At 35.4% G+C, this 24201-nt stretch overlaps 1 protein-coding gene across 2 annotated transcripts in view; it reads left to right on the top strand.

The window, feature by feature from the left end:
• LOC115929987 (coatomer subunit zeta-1-like) overlaps positions 1-24201 on the top strand; it is a 56919-nt gene that overhangs the window by 4002 nt on the left and 28716 nt on the right. For both annotated transcript variants that reach the window (XM_031000247.1, XM_031000248.1), the window contains exons 2-4: positions 7579-7647; positions 8085-8166; positions 12622-12769. In XM_031000247.1, coding sequence (XP_030856107.1) covers positions 7579-7647; positions 8085-8166; positions 12622-12769 — 299 coding nt within the window. The remainder of the gene's footprint in view (positions 1-7578; positions 7648-8084; positions 8167-12621; positions 12770-24201) is intronic.

Raw genomic sequence — 24201 nt, 5'->3', positions numbered from 1 at the left:
AAGTTTCAATCAGTTTAATTTTGGCCATTACAAGTAGTCGGTTATTGATGTTGACAAATGCTCATAAACCTGAACATACAGCTTGTTTTATGTATGTCATTACTAAAGAAAAAAAAATGTCAGTCAGTCACTCAATTATCGTCTGACTGTGAAGTCTAGAAGGTAAACAGTTTCCTTGCATAATTGAATACTAGGACACTGCTAATGTTTAAATTTCACAGATAGACATACGTGACATATTCATAATTCCTGCAAAGGTTTACAGAATTTGATGTTGGCTGCAAAAGGGACAGCATCTTTAAAGTTTAAAAAGTGGAAGGAGAACTTGAAACATGTTCAAATTATTTGCAAAATAAGAGGAGGCCGAAAGTCCACAGTGAGAAGTTGAAAACTAAACATAATTCTCAAAATATTCACAATTTTTCCCAAAATGGTGGTTCTGTGGCACATGGCCAAGGTCAAGTTGTGTACAGAGAATTAAAGAATATCAAACATTGAAAATGACAACTGCAATTTTAGAAATATACATGTATCATTTGAATCTTCCACCAAGGAGCAACCAATTATAAAACAAAGACATCAATGCTGTTCTGATGATTCATACTGGTTTGTTCATTCATGTTCAACATATGGCTTTTTGACTTTTTCAAGATTTTTTCACACCATGAATGTAGAGACAATTGTTTTGACCTTGACTGTCAAACTGACTAACAGACTAACAGGTAGAGTTTGTGGTGAGTAAACCACAGCATTAGATGAACAAATCTTTTAGAAAATTGGAGTACACTTGCATGACAGAGCATCTCCAGTGATTTTCATATTTCTAATTGAGTTACTTCCTCTCCTGTAGAATTGAGCTATTCATCCTGGTATAATACATTCAAGAATGTATTATATTAAAGGTAATACAAAGTTTTGGAATTGGGGTCGTGAATTTGGTTCAAATGAACATATTGGAAGCATATGCGATCCTACAATATTCAGTGATCATTGTCGTGGTTGAAATTGAGTCTAAAGTTATGAAATTGTAAATAATAAACTCTGTATGTTGTATAACTCCCTCTCAAGGTCAAGATATTAATTAAGCTATACAAAAATATTTCTTGACTAAAATCGACCGATTAGCTATTCCCATTTAGAAATGATATATCACAACTACATATTCTGAGATTTTCATGGTCGCAGCTACCATTGTACGGCCATAGGCGCTATTTGAAATTCTTCAAAATATACCGGGAGCACCGGTAAATTTTTATATTCAAGAGTTTCGGGGCTAAATTTTCTAGTGCTTATAAATACAGGGCATCAAAATACATCAAAATTGTAAAGAATCACTATCTACCCAATTTTCAAACTTTGTATTACCTTTGAGGAGAACATCTGATTATTAGATCAATTTTTTCTTAAAACCATGTTCGCAAAGACTTTCAATAAATCAAGTTATGGCGATCTCAATAGCCGTGTGCATCTCCTTTTCAATTTGCGAATGTGACATTGATAAATCAAGTAATCCGAACATGATTTCTAAAGAAGGGTATTGAAATTGCCCTGAGTTGATTTCTTGATTGTCCTAGTCTAGTGCATTTATATTATAATACTTTATCAAGTAATCTGAAATTGATTGATATTTTACATACCTGTACATGAACAAGAAACATATAGACATAAGAAATAGTGACAACCAGTAAGTCTTTTTTGAGGTTGTATCTAATTGTTTCTGATAATGGCAAAGTAGTTACGAGGAGAAAACTGATCTCTTCATCCGTTTTAATGTAGGCCCAGTAGTCTATGTTGAAAGTGATTTGGGGTCTCCCTCCTATACTGTATTTACATTATCATCCCCCCCCCCCTCCTCCCTGGACACTCCCACCTTACCAACTTTCACCAAAATATGGAATACTTGACACTAAATCACAGAATAGGTCAATGAATAGAAATCTTATTGCGTCTGTATAAATTAGATACAGATTTAGCCTCATTTATGGTGTAATAAACCAAAGTGTGGTTGGGAGAAGGGGTAAGTTGGGTAAGTTGGGGAAACCAATAAAATCTAAAGAGCAGTTAAAATGAACAAGTAGCAACCAGATCCTAATTTGATGAGAAGTTCCTGTGATCAAACATGGAGAGGAAGGAAACAGGGGATGGGGTCTGTCTAGACAAACATAAGACGGAGCTGGAGTAAAGCAGTCTTCAAGACCTGGATTTACTATGCAGGTGCACTGAATTACAAAAGAGGCTATACTAGTACGTAGGGTAAGCAGTGAGCAGCTCTGCGTTAAAGTGACTTTTTCTATGAATAGCGGTATTTAATATGATCTTAGTGACAAGAAAGCCTCTCTTATCTTTCTAAAGATTATTTAATTGTTCGTAAGTGTGCTGTTGATGTGACTTTTTTGTGTGTACCGGGTATGTTTGTTTTGTTTTGTCTGTTTTTGTTGTTGCTGTGACTATAAAGTGCAAATCTAATTCAAGTAGAATTGGATTTACAATAAAGTCAGTACAGAAAATGGGAATATAGTGATAATTGAAGTCATTCCTGAAAAGAAATACCTTAAATTTCTTTTGATGGTATAAATGTGTACGGTAAATGATTGAGAACCATTCATTGCCTTTAATGACATTATTGACATTTAGAGTTCTAGGTCATTGACCTAGAGCTTCATGTTCTTTGTTTTCTATGTAAGTGCTGAGAGTATTATTATACACCTTGTTAATGATAAAAACGTTAGCAATGTAGTTGGAGTGCTTGCTGTTTATGTTTTTTTGCCTACGCGAACATCTTGAAACCACAATACATGAGGGACGAGCAATATAATGTTATCAATCAGGTCTTATGTGTCACCATCCTTAGCAAATTAATTCAACATTCTGATGATGTACGTACATGTACCTGTTGTACATTCTCATTGTTACGCATGTTTACTGAGAGTTTGTGTGAACAATACAGACACTGTAAATGGATGAATGAATGATGGGTGAAAGTGAAACTTGCTATCCATCTAAGATGGGACCAGATCATTCTGAAAGCCGTTGAATGGAAAGTTGACAGATTGAATTAACCAGTTTTCAGTGATGCCACATTGTATCATTAAGGTTGTGATTGCTAGGAGTGGTTTGAATGAAATTCTTGATTATGACATGCTTTCATTCTCTTGTGTTGTTGTTTTACTTACATTGCCTCTGAAAGGTTAAGGGAGGAGGGGGGGGGGGGGGTAGGAGGAAGAAGAGTGATTCTTATCTCCCATGATTCATTATTCCAGAGGGGCCATTCTCCGCTATCCACAATTTGCTCAGGTGCACCATGGGAAATTGAGAATTGATTGCTTGCTGTATGTGGTTAATGAAGAGACACTCACACTTGAAATTCAAACTATGTAGCAGACAGAATATAGACATATGTTTCACCATTTACATTTGTAGAAACTTGTCATTAACAACCCCGTAAAATTTGTTATTCAAAATTTTAAAGAAGAATGGTGTATTTACAAATGTATAGTATTTAACATTCTGAACTTAAACATGAGAAAAGTTTCAATGAAAGCAAATAAAGTAGATATTGATTATGACATGCTTTATAAATTCATGAAATATAACAGTGTGACAAAATTATACCTACATGTACAGTAGGTATTGCACAAAGGGGATTAGATACTGTAACGTGAGCATGGATAACCATCAGTGATTTGTTTCAGGATTAAAAATAAAGCAACACAACTGATGCATTGAAACTTTGAAGTGTGACTGCCACCATGAAGCAAACGAGGGGAGATCATCAGGGAAAAAGGGGGATAAGAAGTGATGTTATCGGTAGGAAGGTATTAGTGTGGCACAAAAGCTTGAAAAAACATGCCATGTGCAATTTACTGTTGACAGTTGAGTGTTACTCACAGCACTCACCTTTTGGAGAGAGGTGACAAATTTCCCCTCCGAGTCCTAGAGTAATATACAACAATGGTCATTGTCGATAATTCTTTCATCCCTCTGTCATGTTTTTAAGTGATTTCTCTGAATTTCTGAACATGAATGTACAGTGTAATGTTTGACATCAAGAAAGGGTGCGGGATTGAATTTAGATTGATGTTGTTTAAAGGATAATACACGGATGCTAAGAATAAGATGAAGCTAGTTGAATCCAATTGATGAATCTTACCACAAAGCAAGTGAGATGATTTAATTACCTACATGTAGCAGTTGTTAAGGAACTACATGTAGATCAATTCCTGGACTTTTGATAATTAGTTTAGTGTAGTTTTTCCAAGAAGTTGCATTGAACTTTTTTCCCTTGATGCTTTTTGCAATTGGGATAACATGATCACATATGATAGAAAAGATGTTGTCAAACACATGTTGTGGACGATACATTACCGGTGGTAGGTCTAATTATGCCAGATAACATTTCAATCTTAAATGAACTGTTTCTGCATATTTTTTCAAAAGAAAGATCAGTGCTCTCTTTCTTTTTTTGATGTTCACTCTCTCCCTCTCTTTAATTTCCTCTTTTTTTCTTTCTGGTTGGACTGTGAATTACATATGTACATTTACCCTATAGGGAAGATTTATCTATAGCTACTTTGCAATGTACATACATGTGTTTACTGTATACTACAATGTACATACATATAGTTCTTCACATATGTTTTACTGTATTTAAAATTTAAAATATGTTTAACACAAAATTTTAAGGTTTTTCCAATAGCGCATTTAGTAGGTAATGATCTGAAAGGAAATATGGAAGGACATCTTATTACAAATTGACCATAGGAAAGGAATCATGCCCCGTAGAAAATTTAGGCAATCAATTTGATAGATCTTTATATTTTTAAACTTCATCCATCACGTATACAGGATACGGCAATACTACCAAACATGGCCGCTAAGAAAAATAGGGAAATAAAAGCAACTTGCTTCAGGGAATCCAAGCTATCCCATAATTTCTCCCATTCTCTAGTTCTCACTCTGCTACTTTCAAAACCTTTCTTGAATAATTTGAATAGGAAATCAAACTGGAGTAACTTTCTCACTATCTGTGCTATCGGGTGGAAACACAAGATGTGATATGAGTATGTAGTCACACTCCATAATTGATTCTAGGCCTTCATACAATAACTTGTCCCATATGTTTGACATCAAAGACCTTTCATAGTTGGATTTTAACTTTACTGTGATGTCTTTCCTACCCAAATATTATTCATATTTCAAAAAAAGATTATAGAAAAAATTTATGTTATACGTTCAATAGAAATTAGTTTTTTTCTGAAGTTTGATATTTTGACATTTCTTTTAAAAAGTCAAATATATTTCAAAATTTTGTCATCTCGTAATAGGTTTTTAAATAATAATAATAATAGCAATAATAATGATTAAGATGATGACGATGATGATGATGATGATGAAAATAATAGTAATAATAATATGATATAATGGTGACATCACCTCAGTGGTGCCTTAGGTCCATGGATTAGACCTGGCTCTATAGGTGTAAATAAGAACAAGATAATAATAATGATGATGATAATAAGATTAATTGATTAATTGTAATGATGATAATAATAATTATAATAGTAATAGTGATAATAATAATAGTAAAAATAATAATAATAATACTAATAATGATAATAATAATGATATAAATATTTGTGGCTTCTTAAACAGCTGACTTATTGTGATGCTCCTGGTGCTCCAACATTATTAGTCCACTCATACATTTAGCTGGTGGCCAAAAATGTGGCATATTACATGTACTGTAGGTACCTACATGTATGCCTTGCTTATTGGTGGTAGTTTTAAGCTGGGGTCAAACCTCAACCCTTAGATTGAGAGTCAAGTAAATGAACCACTATACCCTGGTACCTCCACAAAATAAATGGACAATTTTGAGGGCTTAATGAGCATGATTGATTGTACTTACAAGTGCAATAAATAGATTCGAAAGTGTGATATTCAATATTTCTGCAATATACTGCAGGTAGCTGTGATGTCTGGATATGATCAATTATAATTTATTTTGCTTTTCTTGTGAGCTAGTTTTCAATAATTCAAATTGTTATTTGTTAACCAGGTCCATAATTACGGTTATAATACTGATTTTTAAAGTGAAACTATAAAAAAAAAAAAAAAAATTCTCAGAAGAACTTGTTGTTTGCGATTTTGAAGGGGGCCAGGGGGGGGGGGGGCAGCAGTCTACACACATTTTTTCTTCTTCCAGTCATGTGTATAAAGACCGATATAAATCATAATTACCTGATTAAAACGTTTCTTGAAGATAATTGTGAAATCATAGGAAAGCATATATTTCATATCATTGCTGAAAAAGGAAACTCACACTTTTGTACATTTAAGCTTTTCTCTCCCTAATCAGGTGTTTCTGTGAAACTTGGCATAAAACATATATTCACACGTTGGCTTTGAATCAAATATAGAACAAAATTATATTCTTTATATGTATATGATAAAGATCTGATTGGCCTCCATTAATATTTAATTCTGATTATTACATAATCAGAATTCGAAATTTAGGCTTACCCTTAATCTAGTTATATAGATAATTAATCTGTGCTAGTGCTCATGTCAATGTAATCTCCAATTGATATGAAAGAGTTTTCATGAATATCACTGCTAAAAAAAATGACTTGAGACATGAACGTTTGTGTTTAAACTCTTTGTATGTTGTAAATTTTTGGTCATTTACCATTTGAAACACAAAATTTGTATCAAACCACATGATCTATTTTTCATGTGGCATAACATGATTGAAAATTAAATTTGCTCCAATTATTGAGCATATTTGTAGGCCTCATAAATATGAAAGGTAAAATTAGTAAACACTTGCACCTAAATATGAAGAAGAAAAAATGAAATTGCTAACTCATTGTCCAACTTGTCCATTCGCCTGCTTCCCTTGGGAACCCCCCTCCCAGCTAATGGAACAGGCCATATGTCTGACACAGGACAAGGAGGAAACTCGTGTTTCAAGGTGACACCTTATCTGATATAGGGAGGATGCTGATTTAGTGTTCAGGAGGGACCCTGCCGGAGTCCAGGGCCATATTTTGTGCCTTTGTGTTCTTGAGATATAGCGGTCAAAGTTGACACCAGCTTCAAGCGTTATTTAAGCCATCGACTCTGGCATTGAGGACTGACTTCTGATGAAGGATCATGAAGAATTTGATTAAAACATGAAGCATATGATCATTTTAGTTTTCCTCGATGCTCACTTTTGAAGAGTCCTAGTTTGGTACATGTAGAACTCGATTTTGATGGCGGTCAAGGCACTACATGTACCTGCCCAAATGTTTGTAGCCTATTTTCTCTTCTTTCTTAGAGATTGGAAACATGTGTCCTGTTCTATTCAGATGAAATGCTTTAAAGAAGAGTTTCTTCTCTCTAATCCACAACCTTATGACTTTGTGATAAATCTTTCCCAACACTATTACATTGTACCCTTCTTAAATTCTTTATAGGGGTATTATGAAATGTACATGTATATGTTGTTAATTAGAAATTCATTACTTAAAAGAAACCATGACTGTTTTTCTATGATTTTATAATTTTCTCTTTCTCCTTTAATCTGTCTTGCAGCTTGCTAGTTTGTACACAGTGAAGGCAGTGGCTATCCTAGACAATGATGGAGAGAGGTTACTAGCAAAGGTACTGTGATATGCTCAAAGATATTCTTCATCTATAGATTTTCAAGTATTTCAATGACCCTGAAATTTTATGCAGTTTTAAAATGTGTGTTACTTAATAAAAAAAGTGAGTATTTGTCTGTGTTCATGCATCACTGAAACTTTACAGCTATCCAAGATGTCAATATGTGGAACTTTTGTAACAAATACAAAATATTACAAATGGTATTTTTCAGCTGATATCCAGAAGTTTTTTTGAATTAACGCAGGTAATGAATATTAAATTTACAAATCAGTATTAAGTTTAATGTATAAAACAGACAAACAAGCAAACAAATGCAAAAGTACTTGAACTTTCCAGTATCTGTCCCAAGCAAAGGTACTTTTATATATAAGTCAACCCCTTTGAAATTGCACATAACAATTGCATAACTTTTCTATATTATGTTGTATGTGCAGTACTACGATGACACATTTTCCACTGCCAAAGAGCAGAAGGCATTCGAGAAGAACCTCTTCAACAAGACACATAGAGCAAATGGTAAGGTTTGAACAAATACTCTCCAATCCTGTGAACTCTGTTTGTAACCCTAATTTGATGCTTTCCACTATGGTTCAGAGATGTGGAGATATCGGTGGGAAAGTCCAATGTATTTAATCATTGTGTGTCCCATACATTACCAAGTATTGAGGATTTGTGAACATTTTGACACATTTTGAACAAATTGACTTCAAAAATGTAATTTCTCTTCATATTTTCTATTTGCTCCAAGCTCTTGAAGAGCTATTAATCTTATGCAGTGATCAGATACACTTATATCTTACTTGTTAATGTATGGGACAATATAGCTTAGACTTAACCTGGTAGAATTTAAGAATAGGGCTTGCAAAACAGAAATCTTATGAATGCTCATGTTGCAGTCACTGATTGTAATAATGATGAAAGATAAAGACCTTCTTAGGTGCTTCATTATGAAAAAGCTCTTTCTACCATTACTTTGTGAAGAAAGTTTGACCTTACAAGAGTTTTCAAAGACCCCCAGCAGAGTAGGGAATAAGGGATGTAATAAATGAATGACAGGTGGAGCAGACTACCCTTTCCTCCCCTTCATGGCCAGCATACACTCTAGGGTGGAAGTATGATACAACTTTACATTTTGGTATAACATCTAGCTCCTCTCCTTTATGTTCAATGTCTTTCATTCACTTGTTGGAGGGGCCCGTCATCCCAGCATGCTGCCAATCCCTATTCCCGGGGATGGTGCAGTCCAGAGGACACTCGGTGGTGTGTGAAATGGCAAAGTTCATTCCGCTTTCCAGGGGGATTCCATGCATGCAATGTTTTTGATTTCCCCATCTTCCTTCCTGTCATTGGATGGTGACTTTCTTGGGGAATCTTCAGACTAGACCGTCAGGGATGGGATCTGTTGACTCAATATCAAAGAAGGGCCCTTACTTTCTCTCTCTCTCTCTCTCTCTCTTCCCCTCATCCCTCTAAATGTGAGGACTTGATGCTTTGTCTTGGGAACTTTATGGTTAAAGAGAGAAATATCCTTATAACTATGTCATCTGAACCTGATGATAATAGAATTCAAAGCCATTGTAAGTTCCTTGTCTATGATTATGAATCAATCAACAGATTAAAATTTTATGACACAAGATCATTTCTGTTTTAAATTTTACACCAAACATGCTCTTGATGATCTGAAAATGTTAATAAAAATATACCTAATACAATCAGAGACAAAATATATTCATACACTTAAAAAACATTACCGGTAAAATTTATTTATCATCTTGGTATATATATTGCAATTAGGAATTCCAAAAAAATGTAATTGCAGAAATAGAAGTTATGTCATTTGTTATTTTGCAAATAGATAAGATGTATTTCTATTTCAAAATTTGTGCTAGAACTTTGTTTGACTTTCCAATACTGGAGTTAAATTTAGATGACCTGAAAGTATAGTTATGAGCTTTTGATTTTAGAAGCTCACTACATGTATCTTAAGGGTTTGATTCAGGTCTATTTTTAGTTTGAATAACCTTGCATTAGACAGATGTTCTGTATGCCTCACACATTTTACCATTTGTGAAAAATAATGATTCTCATTTCTAAATTTTAATATTGGGGGAATGGAATTTGTCAGTTTGCTCACTTTCCTGGGATATTGATGAAAGAAGAATGGTAATTTCTCTTTCTTGTCAGTACTCAGATTAAAAAAAACAAGATTGAAAAACAGTGACTTTTCATTTATGATTTGAAGGAAACATTTGTAACCATGACACTCTTTTGAATAACTTTATATTTGTTAATGTTTATATTGCCTTCTTTGAAATATATGGATGATATCATGAGATGCAAGCTGAAAAGAATTAGAATAGAACAAATGTCACAGAGCAATGTTTGAGGGGACTTGTAATCAATGTCTGTTGAAAGCTTTGGTTTTACAGGAAGTATTCATGAAATGAACTTTTATTGTGAAATTTTATTCTGTCCAAGCTAGATAGCTCTGTGAACATAATACATTTGTAGAAGAGTTGCCATGTCATACAGGGAATAATGGAGAATACCTGACAATATTTGCCTTCCAATCTTATCACATGCCAGCAGTTTTTCAATTAAGGAGATAAAATCTTTTCTAAGCATTTTAATATAATTCTACTTGGAGTCCCTTACTTGTGAAAGAAATATCATAGGAGAAAAGAGGTGGATAGTAAGTTCTGTTTTTGTATAAATTGGTTTCTCAATCATCGAGAGTTGGTTAAGAGATATATCATTAAGTGCTCGCCTTCTTGGAGTTCCTGAGAGCTCAATTCTGCGTAACGGCGCTCCAGGCCAGCGGGGCATGAGTGTCTCTGGGATGTAAACGAGCCTTGAATGCCTAGCCCGCAGGCAGTATTCCTCCTCTTGTGACTCAGGTTAGGGGGGGGGGGAACAAGTTATGTTTTGTGATAGCATCTCTCTCTCTCTCTCTCTCTCTCTTTTGCTCTTTCTTAAGTTTGCCCACCTTTAAAAAGAAGCATGATGGGAAGAAGGACATTAAGGGTTTTGCAGACCATTGAGTAGGATATGAAACGAATAAATCAAATTTTTTTAAAAATATTTTATTCTTCTACGATATTGATTACTTTTCATTGGAATATCCTGTACTCTTCACACTTTCTTTCTTTCTCTCTCTTATACCCACTCTCTTTGTTTCATTTCATTTCATCCCTTTTTTCTGCTGAAGATCAATGAGAGAGTATTCATATGTGATAGATAATATATTCATTTAAGATAAATTTGTATTATTTAATCTATTCAATTAAAAAAAAAAAAAAGAGAGAAGAAAACAGCAATATCATTACAAAAAAAAAGATCTAAGATATGAAGGCAGTAAGACGCATCAAAAATTCATATAGTACTTGGCAAAACTTAAATTGTTTTAGACCTAAAACTTCTAATATACAGTTTAAAAAAAAAAATGTCTAACTGATTAATCACATTCCTGGACAAAACTGCTCACAGTAGGTTTTTTTCATACAATCTCTGTGGAGGTGGCATGATTAGCATCATTGCCCTAAAACATACAAACCTAAATTGGACTGTTTTCCATTGGGGTTAGATTTGAATCCTAATGTCATATCTCTTGCTCACAGTGTACATATACGTACATGAAACTTTCATGCATCATTCTTTTTACCTTTTTGATACATCCTCCTCTTCAAGGGGTTACATTTTTTGTGGTTTTTACCCAGATCCTCGAAGAAAAACAAGATTCTCAGGTTTGCATCAGATCACTTGTTCTCCAAACAAATATCGGTGTGGGCGTCTGTCAGCAGCAATAAATAGGCTCAGGGCAGGACAGGATGGGAGTTTGTGATAAGAACAAACCATGGAAAAGGTCCCCAAGTCTCTTGGTAGCCTAAGAAAACCCAAGACATTGTTTGAACATAATTAGGCTCCCCCTGAGTTTAGAAGCAACCTTCTCATGATCATCCACCTGATGAGGATCTAGGGAGAATGGTTCAAGAATAAAGATGGAACACCCTCAAAGTACCTTTTAGGCTTTATCTCTTTTGTCCTTTTAAGACTAACTTAAATATTGTTGTCATGGCTGTGTCTGAACCCATAATAACTAAGGCCTTTGGGATGGACGTGTTCACTTTGTTTCAGTTGTCCTTGAACTAGTTTTTGTTTTTGTTTTTATATTATTCATGATGGCTCTTAAATCCCAATACAGGCAGTGAATATATCACCTGTTTAGAACCGGATGGACATTAATTCATATACTTTAACACAGAGTTAACATTCTACTGGCTGCAAACAGACCATATAGGTGCTTTTTACAGACCAAGCATCAGATAATTCTCTTAATACATATGTAAATGCCATTGAAGAAAGTGAGAGAACCCATTAACTCTTTGCTTGCCAAGGACTTAATAGTTTTTAGACTGCCAAATAGTTTGGTAGGTAAATTTCTATGGAAAACAGTATTTGTGATAAAATTGGCCTAAAGCAGCCCCTTGCATGTTCTTGAGGTTGACCAAAGCAGGTAAAGGGTTAAGGGATTCATTTGAATAGATAGATAGACTCAATAATTCATAAAAGAAAATCATATGATCCCACTAATCTTTGCCCAGAAGATTGAAAAAAAACTTTAAGAAATTAGAAAATTAAGATCCTATACTCCAGGAGAAGAGGAAGAATGTTGTCTGACACATATTTTCTTGTGCAAATTGATTTAGGGTCAACATTTTACACTAACCTAGCTCTTACTCCAACCCTTGACCGAACACTTTATGCAGTCCTAAACCTAACCTTAATACCCTGATCGCAACCCTAACCATATATCTTTTTATGTGGAGCATTTAAGTGGGAAAATCTGTATAAAGTGATCATCATAAAAACACAGATGCATTGATATTTTACAAGTGACTATTGTAATCAGTTTGATAGCAATGCTCACAAGCACCAAACTTATTTAATAATGTTATTTTCCTTTTCTTGCAGCTGAAATCATCATGCTTGAGGGGATGACGATAGTGTACAGGAGTAACGTTGATCTACTCTTCTACGTGGTAGGAAGTGCATCAGAAAATGAGCTTATTCTTGTGAGCGTGCTAAACTGCCTCTATGATTCCGTCAGTCAAATCCTTAGGTAAGTATAAGGGGGACGTGACCCATCTAGGAAGACCAAGACCTCATGGTACAGAGCTTGTGATTGGACAAAAGTTCCTGTCAGTTGCAGTTGTTCATGAGAATAGCAATTCAGCAGTCATGTACTTGCTTGAAACTGTTTTACAGTGGATTCTGATTGGCTATTGTCATGGAGGTGGAGATTGATTGTGACTCTTTTCAATCATATTGAGTTGTATGCAGTGGCATATCTTCCTATCTCACAGAGACAAACTGGCTCATATCCAATTGTCTCCCATGAAATGTTGACACAAATGTCGATCTTCTCTTCAGTTAAAATTTAAAATCACCAAAATGTCTTGATTTTATTTTTTTGTTATAAATATACCTGTAGTAGAAGCAGGATCAGGTTGCTTCCGAATGAAGAGAGGGATCTACTGTCTAAAAATGTTTGGATATCTGCACAAAATTTCGGTTCTGCCAGTCGTTTGCGAACAGACTTAGTATGCCTTTGATATATCTTTCCAAATATAAACTATTTCCCCCATTGAGGATCATATTTTGGAGAGACAGAAATTTGAAGGATGAAGATGTCTTGCTGTATTTTTGTTTGAAAGTCTTCCTCAGTCAAATACATTGAAACAAAATCTTCAATTTTCTATTTGTCTGGTTTCATAGGAACAACAGAAACAAGAAATAACCAGCTGAAAAAGAAAAAATGGATTGGATAGAATACTCAGGGGCTTGAATATTTGCTCTCCTTTTCAAACGAAATTGCTAGTTTGACTTTTGAATTGAAACAAAAACAAACCTTTCAACAAATATTCATTTGTCTGTATCCTCATTCTCTGCCAAATACAAACCCAAAGGATTTGGAGTGACTCATTGTTCATACAACAAAAGAAAGATAAGCTGAGAATGACTTGATTGTATCTGAGTCCCAGCTCTGCAGCACGCATTCCGTGATTCCTCATTCTTTTCCTGCACCGTTTTCCCATCCTCTGCCTGACTTGTCCCCAAGTGTTCGTAGGACGTTCCCCCTCGTGGGACCTCTCCTTCTTTTTATAGGTAGCAGACAGGTAGTGAGTGAGAGGTTTGGTTTCACAGGTGAGTTACTACGCACATGGTTCCACTTCCAAGCAACATGGCATCGCTAATTGGGCATCCTTCTGCAAGAAGATGAAGATCAACTTTTCAGCCGTTTTATTTTCCTTCCTTATAAAAAGTAGATAATACACGAAGCCCAGGTGCAAGAAGGGGCATTCCCCTTCATTTCTATTTCTTATCATCAATCACAATTGTTTGCTTGATGATTGATGATAAAAAAAGAAATATATTGCAAATCAATGAGTATTCTGTATTATTTTGTTTGTTGCACATACAGGTACCCTAAACAAAGACTTAATATAGTTAGAAAGAGGTATTTGTGCCTCCCCTCAACCCCCACAGCCTGCTACCCCAGTAATTCACTTTGTCTCACAACCTAATCTCACTTATCTCAAATCGAGTTATCCATTGTTCCATTACAGAGGAAATACTGCGGTTCTCTGTTGTCTTGCTATCTCACTCTTTTTATTGAACGCTTCCCAGGTACTGTAGCTTATTCATGCCAAGGCTTCACTCCTCACAAATTCAACTAGAAATAGGTATTCAATTGTTGAAGTCCGTTGCATGATTTCTATTTATTACTTCTGAATGAAATGCTTCAATGAAATAGTGATGTACTGATGTTCCTTTTTGATGACAGATTTATAGAGGTAGAGACTGATCTTGTGATGCTTTTGGTACTAGAGAAAGATGCTCTTTCAGAAATGTTATGATCTTATATGAAATATTAACCTTTGGTGTGATTGATGATTCACAAGATATTGTGTGAAGAGAGGAGGTGTTTGCAGCTTGTTCATATGCAAGCTCATCCTGTTCAAAGAGCCCCTTTAGAATTGATCTTCATTTTATATATATATATATATATATATATATATATATATATATATATATATATAAATAGAGACTAGAGAGAGAGATACAATGCTTTTAATTGGAGGTCATTAGGTCAAAAAGGTCACTTCACATAAAAGCAAAATATGGTGGTTTTGTCTTCATCTTGTCGACCACTTCTGTTTCATTTGAGCTTTAGTTATCCTTAAATGCCTCCATCACATCCTGTTGTAAACACAGACTATGTTAGTTATAATCCTATAAAACGCAATCATAGAAATAAATATTAAATTAGGGAAGTAATGCTTTCGAGTTAGTAGTACATTGAGCCAAGTCACTTGAATTTTACTTTTAAGTCTGAAGTCCTGTTATTATTCTTGGGCGATAATCAAGTTTAGGTGTTGTTTTGAAGTTGAACTGAATGTTATAACTTACACAGATGTGCATTAATCTACATATGTGACCTTGGGCTTGGCAGGGCCCTTAATACGAGTGTTCATACTGCATAAACTCAGTTGCTACAAACTTTAGTTGAATTAATATGAATCTGTACCTTTTCAAAAAGGATGAGGATTATTTCAGGTTATTCCAGGATATTTCATATTTGGATTTTTGAATATTTGCAAAAGATGGATACCTGTACTATCATTTAGCAAGAATGTTCTTATGGCATATTTGTTACATAGTAATACATATATACCTTGGATTGTTTTGAACGTATCCAATTCAGACATTACTCAAACAATATTTTTATATAGAGCTTGTGCATACAGACTCTAAATAACGTACTTCATTCCGATCCCCTTCCACAGAAGTTGGTGTAGAGCCCTGGATAAAGCCAAGTTTTCTGTTACCAAGATTAAAATGAGTGGGAACACAGTATCACCTGTGTAAACACACTTCTACATGTACTTTAAGGTCAACACAAAAGTATTTCATGTCGGTTTGGTTAATATGTTTTACATAGTTATATCCCAACGTAGCATATTTATTCTATGAAGACCTTGTGCAGGGCTTCAATCTAAGCTTTCAATTTGCTGGTCCGGACTGACAATTGTGTACTGAACCCTTCCACGTTTAGTATTGAGCCACGTCGAGTGGAAACACAGCTTTTTTCTAAACTCAATCTCGCTGGCTGGCACAATCTTGACATTGACTTGTGGGTTTCCCAGGTAGCTCATTTCCTGCTAGCATGGGCAGGCTTGCCAAGTCCACTGTTTACTCAAACCTTCAAATGGTAGTGATGAAAACCACACATGCCCAACCATACTGGAGCAGGTCTTCAAAATGTAATGAAATGAACAAAGCAACCATTTAGAATGCTTTACATTAGGAAGGAATATGTATTCCTCAGATTATATGGTAAAGAACCTTAGTATCCTTTGGATTGTGTTTATAACATTTATGAGTAGGGATACAATGAACAAAGAAACTTCTTTATGTTTCCTTTGCACATTGCTCTTTTAAACACTGTTTTTAAAGTGATATTTGGCCCTATTGAGTAAGGATCTTAGCTTATCAGAATTTTAAAGGAGAGATTTTTTTTTTCTTTCTTCAAATTCATACAAATTGTATACTTCATTAGAAACAAACTATTTGGTGCAATGTTTTGGACAGGCATGGCAAAAGGGTGTTGATTGCAAATCTTTCAAAAAAGCTTTCAAAAAAATATTTGCTTCACTATTAGTTTCTTTTTTTCTGTCATTGAATTTGACATCTATTATTTCCATCTCATCCTTAATTTGTTGTTATCAAGGCACCTTAATATCAAAGAAACTAATCACAAATAAGTTATTTTTGAATGATTAGCAAATGTCATGTCTTGTGTATGGACCATATCAGCAATCATTCTTCACCACCCTTGTTGGAGGAAATTGTTAATTATGTTTTCAAACCAATTCATTCTGAGAGCCAACTATAGCTCCTTCATGTTCCCAATCAAGACTTCTCTCGCTAAGCAGTGAGAAAAAGAGGCAAGACTAATTAAGGCATTTGTCACCAAGGCCTAGATACAGTGCTCAGCTAGATGAGGCAGAGGTAGTTTGGAGTTTCGGGTGATTTAGGTCGGGGGAAATGAAACCAGCATCTTATATTTAATTTTAGTTGTCCATAAAGTGAGTCAGCAAAAATAGTCTTTTCAGATGTACTTTTCTAACGTGAAGCTCTTTATAAGGTCTGTGTATGTACCTTGTGCCTAGGTAAGAAGGGAAAATACAATGATGAGTTCAAATATTATCTATCAGATATTGTGTAAACCTGCAATACTCTTGTATGTATTTGCAGCCAAAATAGAACCAAAACAATATCTCTGTCATATAATCTGCCACTATATGCTTGTTTTGGTCATTTTCAATTTTAGGGTAGGATAACTTTCTTGAAAAGAGGATTAGATATTGGACCTGAGAAACAAGCAGCAGTAGAAAGCCAAGCAGAGTGGATGAATTCAATTTAGAACCTTCCCTGTTACTTTCCATTGTCTCACAGGAAGTTGTGTGCAAGATTTACTTTTGTTCTCAGGAAGCAATCGTGAAGATTCCAGATTGTGCTTACTCCTAGTCTTCAGTCACTCCAGGAGGGTTCTGGTGAGGGGGAGGGTTCTGCATGGTGAGGGGGAGGGCAGGATACATCAAATCTTTGTCTCGTTCCCCTTCACTCCCAGTATATATTACCCTCATGGATGTCTTTTGAATGGGTTGTGGGCTCGAGAAATGGTTAATTTGTCCGAGGAAATTTGCAGAAATTGCTCAGGAACCTCTTCCTCTTGTGCAAGGTGGCAGGAGAGAGAGAGAGAGAGAGGGAGAGAAAGAGAGGGAGGGTAATATCTTTTCTGCTCCTAGTCGCTAACCTTCTTTGGGTTTTGTTTTTTAGATAGGCTTTTAAAAGTTCCATTACCTTGAGATGCTAAGTGTTTTTATTTTGTGCACAGGCTTGTGCTGGTAATAAACTATATGAAAAGAAAGTGAAATATAGGAATGATGCTGCTTTAGTTTGAAAGTTTCACCATAAAGGAGTAGAAGAAATGAAGGTCAGAAGTATAAAAGAGTATGAAAAAGAGACAGAATGTGAGGATGAAGAAGAACTGTCAAAATGTGAAATAATTAGAAGTGAAATGATACGAGATAAAAATAGGAATTTGAATATGGAATATAATTTAGGAAAAGAGAAGAAAGAAGAAAAAGAAGAACAGGAAGGTGAGAAAGTGGAGAGAACAAGGAATATGAAAAAAATGCTATGAGATGGAGACAGGCGAGATATAGTTTAATTACTTTCAATGAGATATAATGGGTCATCTGTGAACAAAATCATTTAAAAAGCGTCTGAGTGCTCAGGAGAGGGTAATGAGGAGGGGGAAGTGGTCAGGATTATTGTGGCTCTCTACCTGTGAAACTAGGATAATGACCAGACGGGACGCCGGGGCATTGGTCGTCTCATCTAACCTTAAAATAAATCATTTTCTAGAACAAGGGATTATGTCTCTATTGACTTGGCTTGATCGCAAAAGTTCTTATCCCAGAGCAGTTGCTGACAAAGAGATATATTCTTTTCTTGATTTAACCCACTTTTAAAATCATTCCTTTTTAATGAAAGACACCTGTATCTTTGGATAATATCATGGAGAATAGAACCAAGTGGCGAAAAAAATTGTCAAGTCAGTGTGAGGATGCTTGACCTCGTAGCATAGTATATTTGTAATTGGTAAAAGGTAAAATGATAGATGGACAATTTGGCAGAATCTTTTTAATTTCTGCAGTCAAACCATATTATAATAATGGCATTTAAAGACTCATCAAAAATGGCAACTACAGGCAAGTGGCTTTTATATAAAGAAAGTTTCTATTATTACAAATTTGATGGGCGCTGCAATGTGAGCTATCATCATTGAGAAAAAAGTCAGAGTTACTAGAGTTAGGGTTAGGATTGCAGTTGGGTTTTAGGTTAAGGTTAGGTGTTTGGTCCAGGGTTGAACAGAGAGATTTGTATCTGTTTTCTTACAATCAGAAGTATGGGGTGTCTGTTGAATCAGTTAGTGTAGCTTATTGACCACAGAGCAATTATCACTGGAGCATTTGTTCAACAACTTTTTTGGACAGTTTTGTGGTAGCCACAGAACCTCGTTTATTGTAGTTTGTAGAATATTGCAATTCATCCTGTCTGATTGTGTCATCAATGATCATCTCTGCATTTGACAAATCTGTTTTGAATTATAACAGAGAGATTTGTGTCTGTTTTCTTACAATCAGAAGTATGAGGTGTCTGTGTAATGAAGTAGTTATTCTCAGCCACACATGGGTTAGTCATTTTAGTGGTCCTCTGAGCATTGCCTGTAGATTTCTGATGTAGGTCAAGCATGTTGAGGTGTGGCTTTGTTGGTCATGACAAAATGATCACTAATTAGAACTTTTGATTGCAATAGTCTTAGCTTTAGCCCTTTATCTGTGTCATGACCTCATGATTGAGGTCATGATATTCAAGTAATGTGATAACTGTTATTAGTTTCATTGTACGATTTTCAGATTTCTTTAATCCCCTTCAATCATCTTTAAATCCTGTAAAAATTATTGTTCCCATTTCACTTCCTAGAAGTGTGATTTGTGTGTTCCCCTCTTTCCTATTCCAGCGTCTCTCTCACTTTCAGTGCTAATACATGCAATCATGCATAACCCACTTCCTCTACCTCAATTTGCACTCATTTCACAGTTTTGTTTGTTTCTCCTTTTACCCATCCCTTTCATTTCCTTTGTTTATTGCCTTCTTTCCACTCAAATTTTCCTTGTAATTTTGTTTCAGTTTTTCAAAATCACTATTGCCCCTTCACTCTCTGTCTGTCTTCCCCTATTTATCCTCCTGTCCCTCTCCCTCTCTGTATCTGTCTGTCTCTCTGTGTGTCTGTCTGTCTTTCTCTCTCTCTCTCTCTCTCTCTCTCTCTTTCTCCCTCTGTCTCCCTCTGTCTCTCTGTCTCTCCCCTCTCTGTCTCTCTCCTTCCCTCCCCTCTTTCTCTCTCTCTCCCTCTCTCTCTCTCTTTTGTGTCTCCCAAGGCAATACTACATGTATGACACATCTGCAGGCTTTGATCTCGTCTGATCCCTATACCCTGATTTCATCCACTACTCACATCACCATTCACCCTAATGGTTGATCCATGCAGCTTTGTGAAGCTTGCCTCTCTTTGTCTTGCAGTAATTAATCAGCAGAGTTATTGGCCTTCTCTTCACATCGTCATAAGTGCTTATTGCCCTCCAAATTGATACAGACACAATTGAGAATGACGCGTGTCACACAGTGTCCAAGGAAGCGTTGATACCAATGTGCTGCCTGCCCTGATTGGTGCATGTGTCACACCTCATCAAGTCTCAAGGGTGCTATTTCAGTCTTCTAACCCCTCTTTCTTGTCTCCAATTACTGATTGGAATCGAAAGTACCAGCTTGTCTGGCTTTGTTTGGTGATTGAATTTGAAAGCATTTCTATTCCTGCCCAATTGTATTATTTATTGGTTCAGGTGAATCTGCTTTTCTGTCTTTTGAGTGGTCATTTCTAATGTTTGCTCCTTTTCCCTGATTAAGAAAGAATAACTACATGTGTACGGTACATTCCATCCGAGCAGATCATTAAATTATTGGTTTCTGAGTGATTATTGATTGGTAACCAAATGTCTTAAGCCTATAAATTGGTAGGCAGATTGTATAGGTATCACCATCTTCTTGAGACTTTGTGGAAGATTTCATTTACATTTTCTTGCAATGTTAAGCTAACTCATAAAATTATAAATTTGTAAAAGAGAAATAGAATAAGTTCCTTACCATAAGTAAAAAACCTTAACAAATATGATCACAAACATAGTCATCCTATTTATTCATTTTGTATGGAAGTAAATAACTTTTATACAATTTCTAAGTGTGACGCATGGTTTGAACTTGTTTACTATAGTTGCAGAAAACATATAAATCAAGTCTGATGAATAGATGAGTTTACAAAACTCATGATTTTTATTTTGAAATTAGAAATAAAGTGTTTAAAAAAAAGTGCATAGGTATGTGGGTCCTTGACTGAGTCCTGGATGGTTTTAGCTGATAAGACGTCAACAGTATGGCAGAAGTCATTTGGATTTAGTCTAACACTTCTCAAATCCTGTAGACAGAAGCGTTGAAATGACGTTTAGGTAGCTATGGGAAGCCAGGTGAGAATTATGAGTAATACAGGTGTGCAGCGGCAGGGGATGACTAGGGGGGAATGGTGAGGGATGGGGATGGCTGGCAGAGGGCAGGTGAGGAAATGCAAAAGGAAAGTTGCAACGTTCTTTTCAACCGATGTGAGAAAAATCTGTCAGTTTTATTAGAGATTCAGAAAGGGGGAGAGGGGAGAGTTAAAGATAGAGCAGAGGGGAGGAGAGAGAGAGAGAGAGAGAGAGAGAGAGAGAGAGAGAGACAGAGAGACAGAGAGAGAAAGAGAAAGCAAATAAAGAGGTCATTGAGGAGAAGGACAGGGAGTAAAGTAAAGAGAGATGTAAATCTAGAGAAAGAGATAAAGAGAGTCATGTGACATGATTTGGTCATGGTATCATTTAGATAATTCTAGAAGCAGGTGATTGGGTACTAGCAGATTTTAAAACAAGAAGGAAAACACCGATTGTGAGATGTCAGATGTGGAAATTCTGTGTTCCTGCATGTATGAGGTATGTGAATGCGAATGGTTTTGATTGATGTAAATGAAATATATTTTAACTTTAATATTTTTGGAATATAAAGGAGTACTTCAGAGCGTAGATATAGGGATTCAAACTTTTTGTTGTTGGGTTCATCACTCTCTACTAATCCTTTATTCCCCCAAAAAATATAGGTCATATGACAAATAATTGTAAGAATCTATCCTTCCACTCTTTCGTTGTAAAAGAATCATAGTAAAAAAAAGTGAAGCATTCTGTCACTTTAGATCCGAAGGTGTTTCCATTTTCCATCATCTGTGAATCCATTTTGCTCCAAGACACCATCACACAAGGACAAATAAACAAATAAAATGACAAATAAAATGAGCAAACTCCAAGAAAATGTTGGGGAAATCAAATCAAAGGTCTTCTCAGGGTTCCAACACTAGCAAACATAAGGTGAAAATGTGTTATTTGGGTTTGATTTGAATGTTGTGGGGGAAATCAAGCCGTGTGACTCTTTATTCATTTGAACGTTTAGTCCCTCGGTGTACCTCAAGCTGTCTGCAGTAGCACACAGGTGTACTGATGAAGACTGTTACCTGTAGAGATGAGATAAGCTTCAACCTCCACAGGCTTACAGATATTTTGCACGGAGCAGTTTCGCTGCCAAGTTCTGACTGTTATTCGGCAGGTGAGAGAAAGGAGAAGGGAAACTAGAGAGTGCTTGGGTAGGAAGAGAGAAATAGTGTAGAATAAAAAGTCAAAAGAAAGTGAATTGAAGAGAGAAATGAGAAGTTAGCAATGAGCGATAAATGTAAAAAGAAGGAAATCTATGATAATAATAAACATAGAAATGAAAAGAGCAATAAAAATAGAATATTCTGGTCTTACAGAATATGTGAAACAACTTCCAAGGTGACAGTGATACGTACAGTATTTTAGAAATATTAGATATTTCATTCAAAGAGTATCAAATAGTAAGCTTGATATTAAACTTATTCTACTATCCCCAATCCCCATCCCTCTCATAATGACTTGATATCTGTCTAAGATATACATGGGAATATAGCATAAAGACTGATATTAATAATAATGATAATAAGACTACAGGTATTGCAAAAAAAAAAAAAAAGACTACAGGTATTATTGAATTTTCTAGGGGGATCAACATGGCATTTGTATATATATATATATATATATATATATATATATATATACCAAGTACTGACCTTTTTCCTTTACATTATACAGTGGTTGATAGATCCAGTTTTCTGTAGGTCTTTTTACATTAAAGGTTTATTATATTATGTACTGTTTAAAATTTAGTATATCATGGTGAATTCAATAGCACGTAAGTGATATAAATACTGTAGTAGCATATCTTGTTACTTGCAGTTACCCATTCCAGCTGCAAATAGATATAGGCTCATCATGAGAATTGGTATCTTGTTAAATCTATCTTCAGTTAAATTGGTAGATTAAGGGATCAGTAAAGCTCTATGGCCACTAATGAGTTATAAAGTAGTGAGCAATCCATAAAGTGACCCTCAAAATTAGATTTGATTCAGCTCTTGCCCCAGAAGCAAGGGTGTGGCATCATATCCAGGGACTTCATTCACCTGGACACGTCATGTGACCACCAGACGTTAGAGTTGATTGGCTGCAGGCTACAAGTGTATTGAAGGTGGCAGGAGAGGGTAAACTACAAGGTTTCTTGATTAACGGCCTGTTCCAAATGGGACCAGGGGAGAAACAAGTTAGGAGAAATGAGGTAATGCAAATTTGAAGGCCCAACTATGACTTGGCAAGAAGAGAACTAAAAAGTACATTTGAAGAGGCAATGAGCCTGTGGTTACCTTGTAATCTCTGAGGTTTCCAGAAAATGTTTTTTTTCTTTTTCAGGTTTATTTAAAACCCCATGAAGCTTCCTGTATGCATATGAAGCTAAATGTTTGCATATATGCAAGTATACATAAGAAGTGTCATATTTTAGTGTGAAGCTGCTCATCTTTAAGCCTATAGAAGAAAAGCACAGAAAAAGAGTTCTATTCCCTGTGTGAAAAATTCACATTTTAAAAAAGTGAAGAGAAGCAAAAGGGGATTTACCAGTCTGGGTATTTTATAACTGTTGTTTGTTTTGTAATCTGCTGAATGAAAAGAAATCTAAACAGGGAAATGTGTGGGTTTTAATGTCTACACATCAGTAATATCATTTGAAAACAAAAATTTAAGCAAGGTCTGTATTGAAGATTTTGTTGTAATATCCAGATACCTTCTTCATGAAAACAATGTGTTGATATATGTATTTCTATGATATTAAATTGACTATGTCGTATGAGTCTAGAGGCATGAGTAAAGGAGATGGGTTCTAACTACTGAGTTCCAGGCTTTCTTTTGTATTTCGTAAGTATAGTGGTTTTTGCTTGTTTTAAATTTTACAAGTATATGTACATTGATGTAACTTGGTTGATATAGAAGTGAAACATTACTAGAAGGAACATATAGGATGTATGTTATCAAGGCTCAAATTAATTTTTTGTCCACGGGGGCTCTTCCAAAAAAAAGAGCCCCCGTGAGCCTTCTCACGGGGGCTCTTTTAGTGCTGACGGGGGCTCTTATTTTAATACAAATTTCTATTGAATCTGTACCCATGAAACTCTTAAATTCCTTGATATTTTATCATTATCATTTATTTAAGTCGGCATTTTCCCTCTTAGAAATATTGACCTTGATCCCGTGACGACATTCTCTCCATTTCTTCCCGTTCTGCACATTATGTTCTCCTCCTCATTATTCGGAGCAACCTTATTTACATTCTTTCTTTACTGTAAGTCTTAACCATATCCTTCCAAAACACAGGGGCGGATCTAGC

This window comes from Strongylocentrotus purpuratus, unplaced genomic scaffold (genome assembly GCF_000002235.5).
Source record: "Strongylocentrotus purpuratus isolate Spur 01 unplaced genomic scaffold, Spur_5.0 spur5_scaffold_6, whole genome shotgun sequence".
Taxonomy (NCBI): Eukaryota; Metazoa; Echinodermata; class Echinoidea; order Camarodonta; family Strongylocentrotidae; genus Strongylocentrotus; species Strongylocentrotus purpuratus.
The sequence above is the reverse complement of the archived record's forward strand: the minus strand, read 5'-3'. Positions and strand labels throughout refer to the sequence as shown.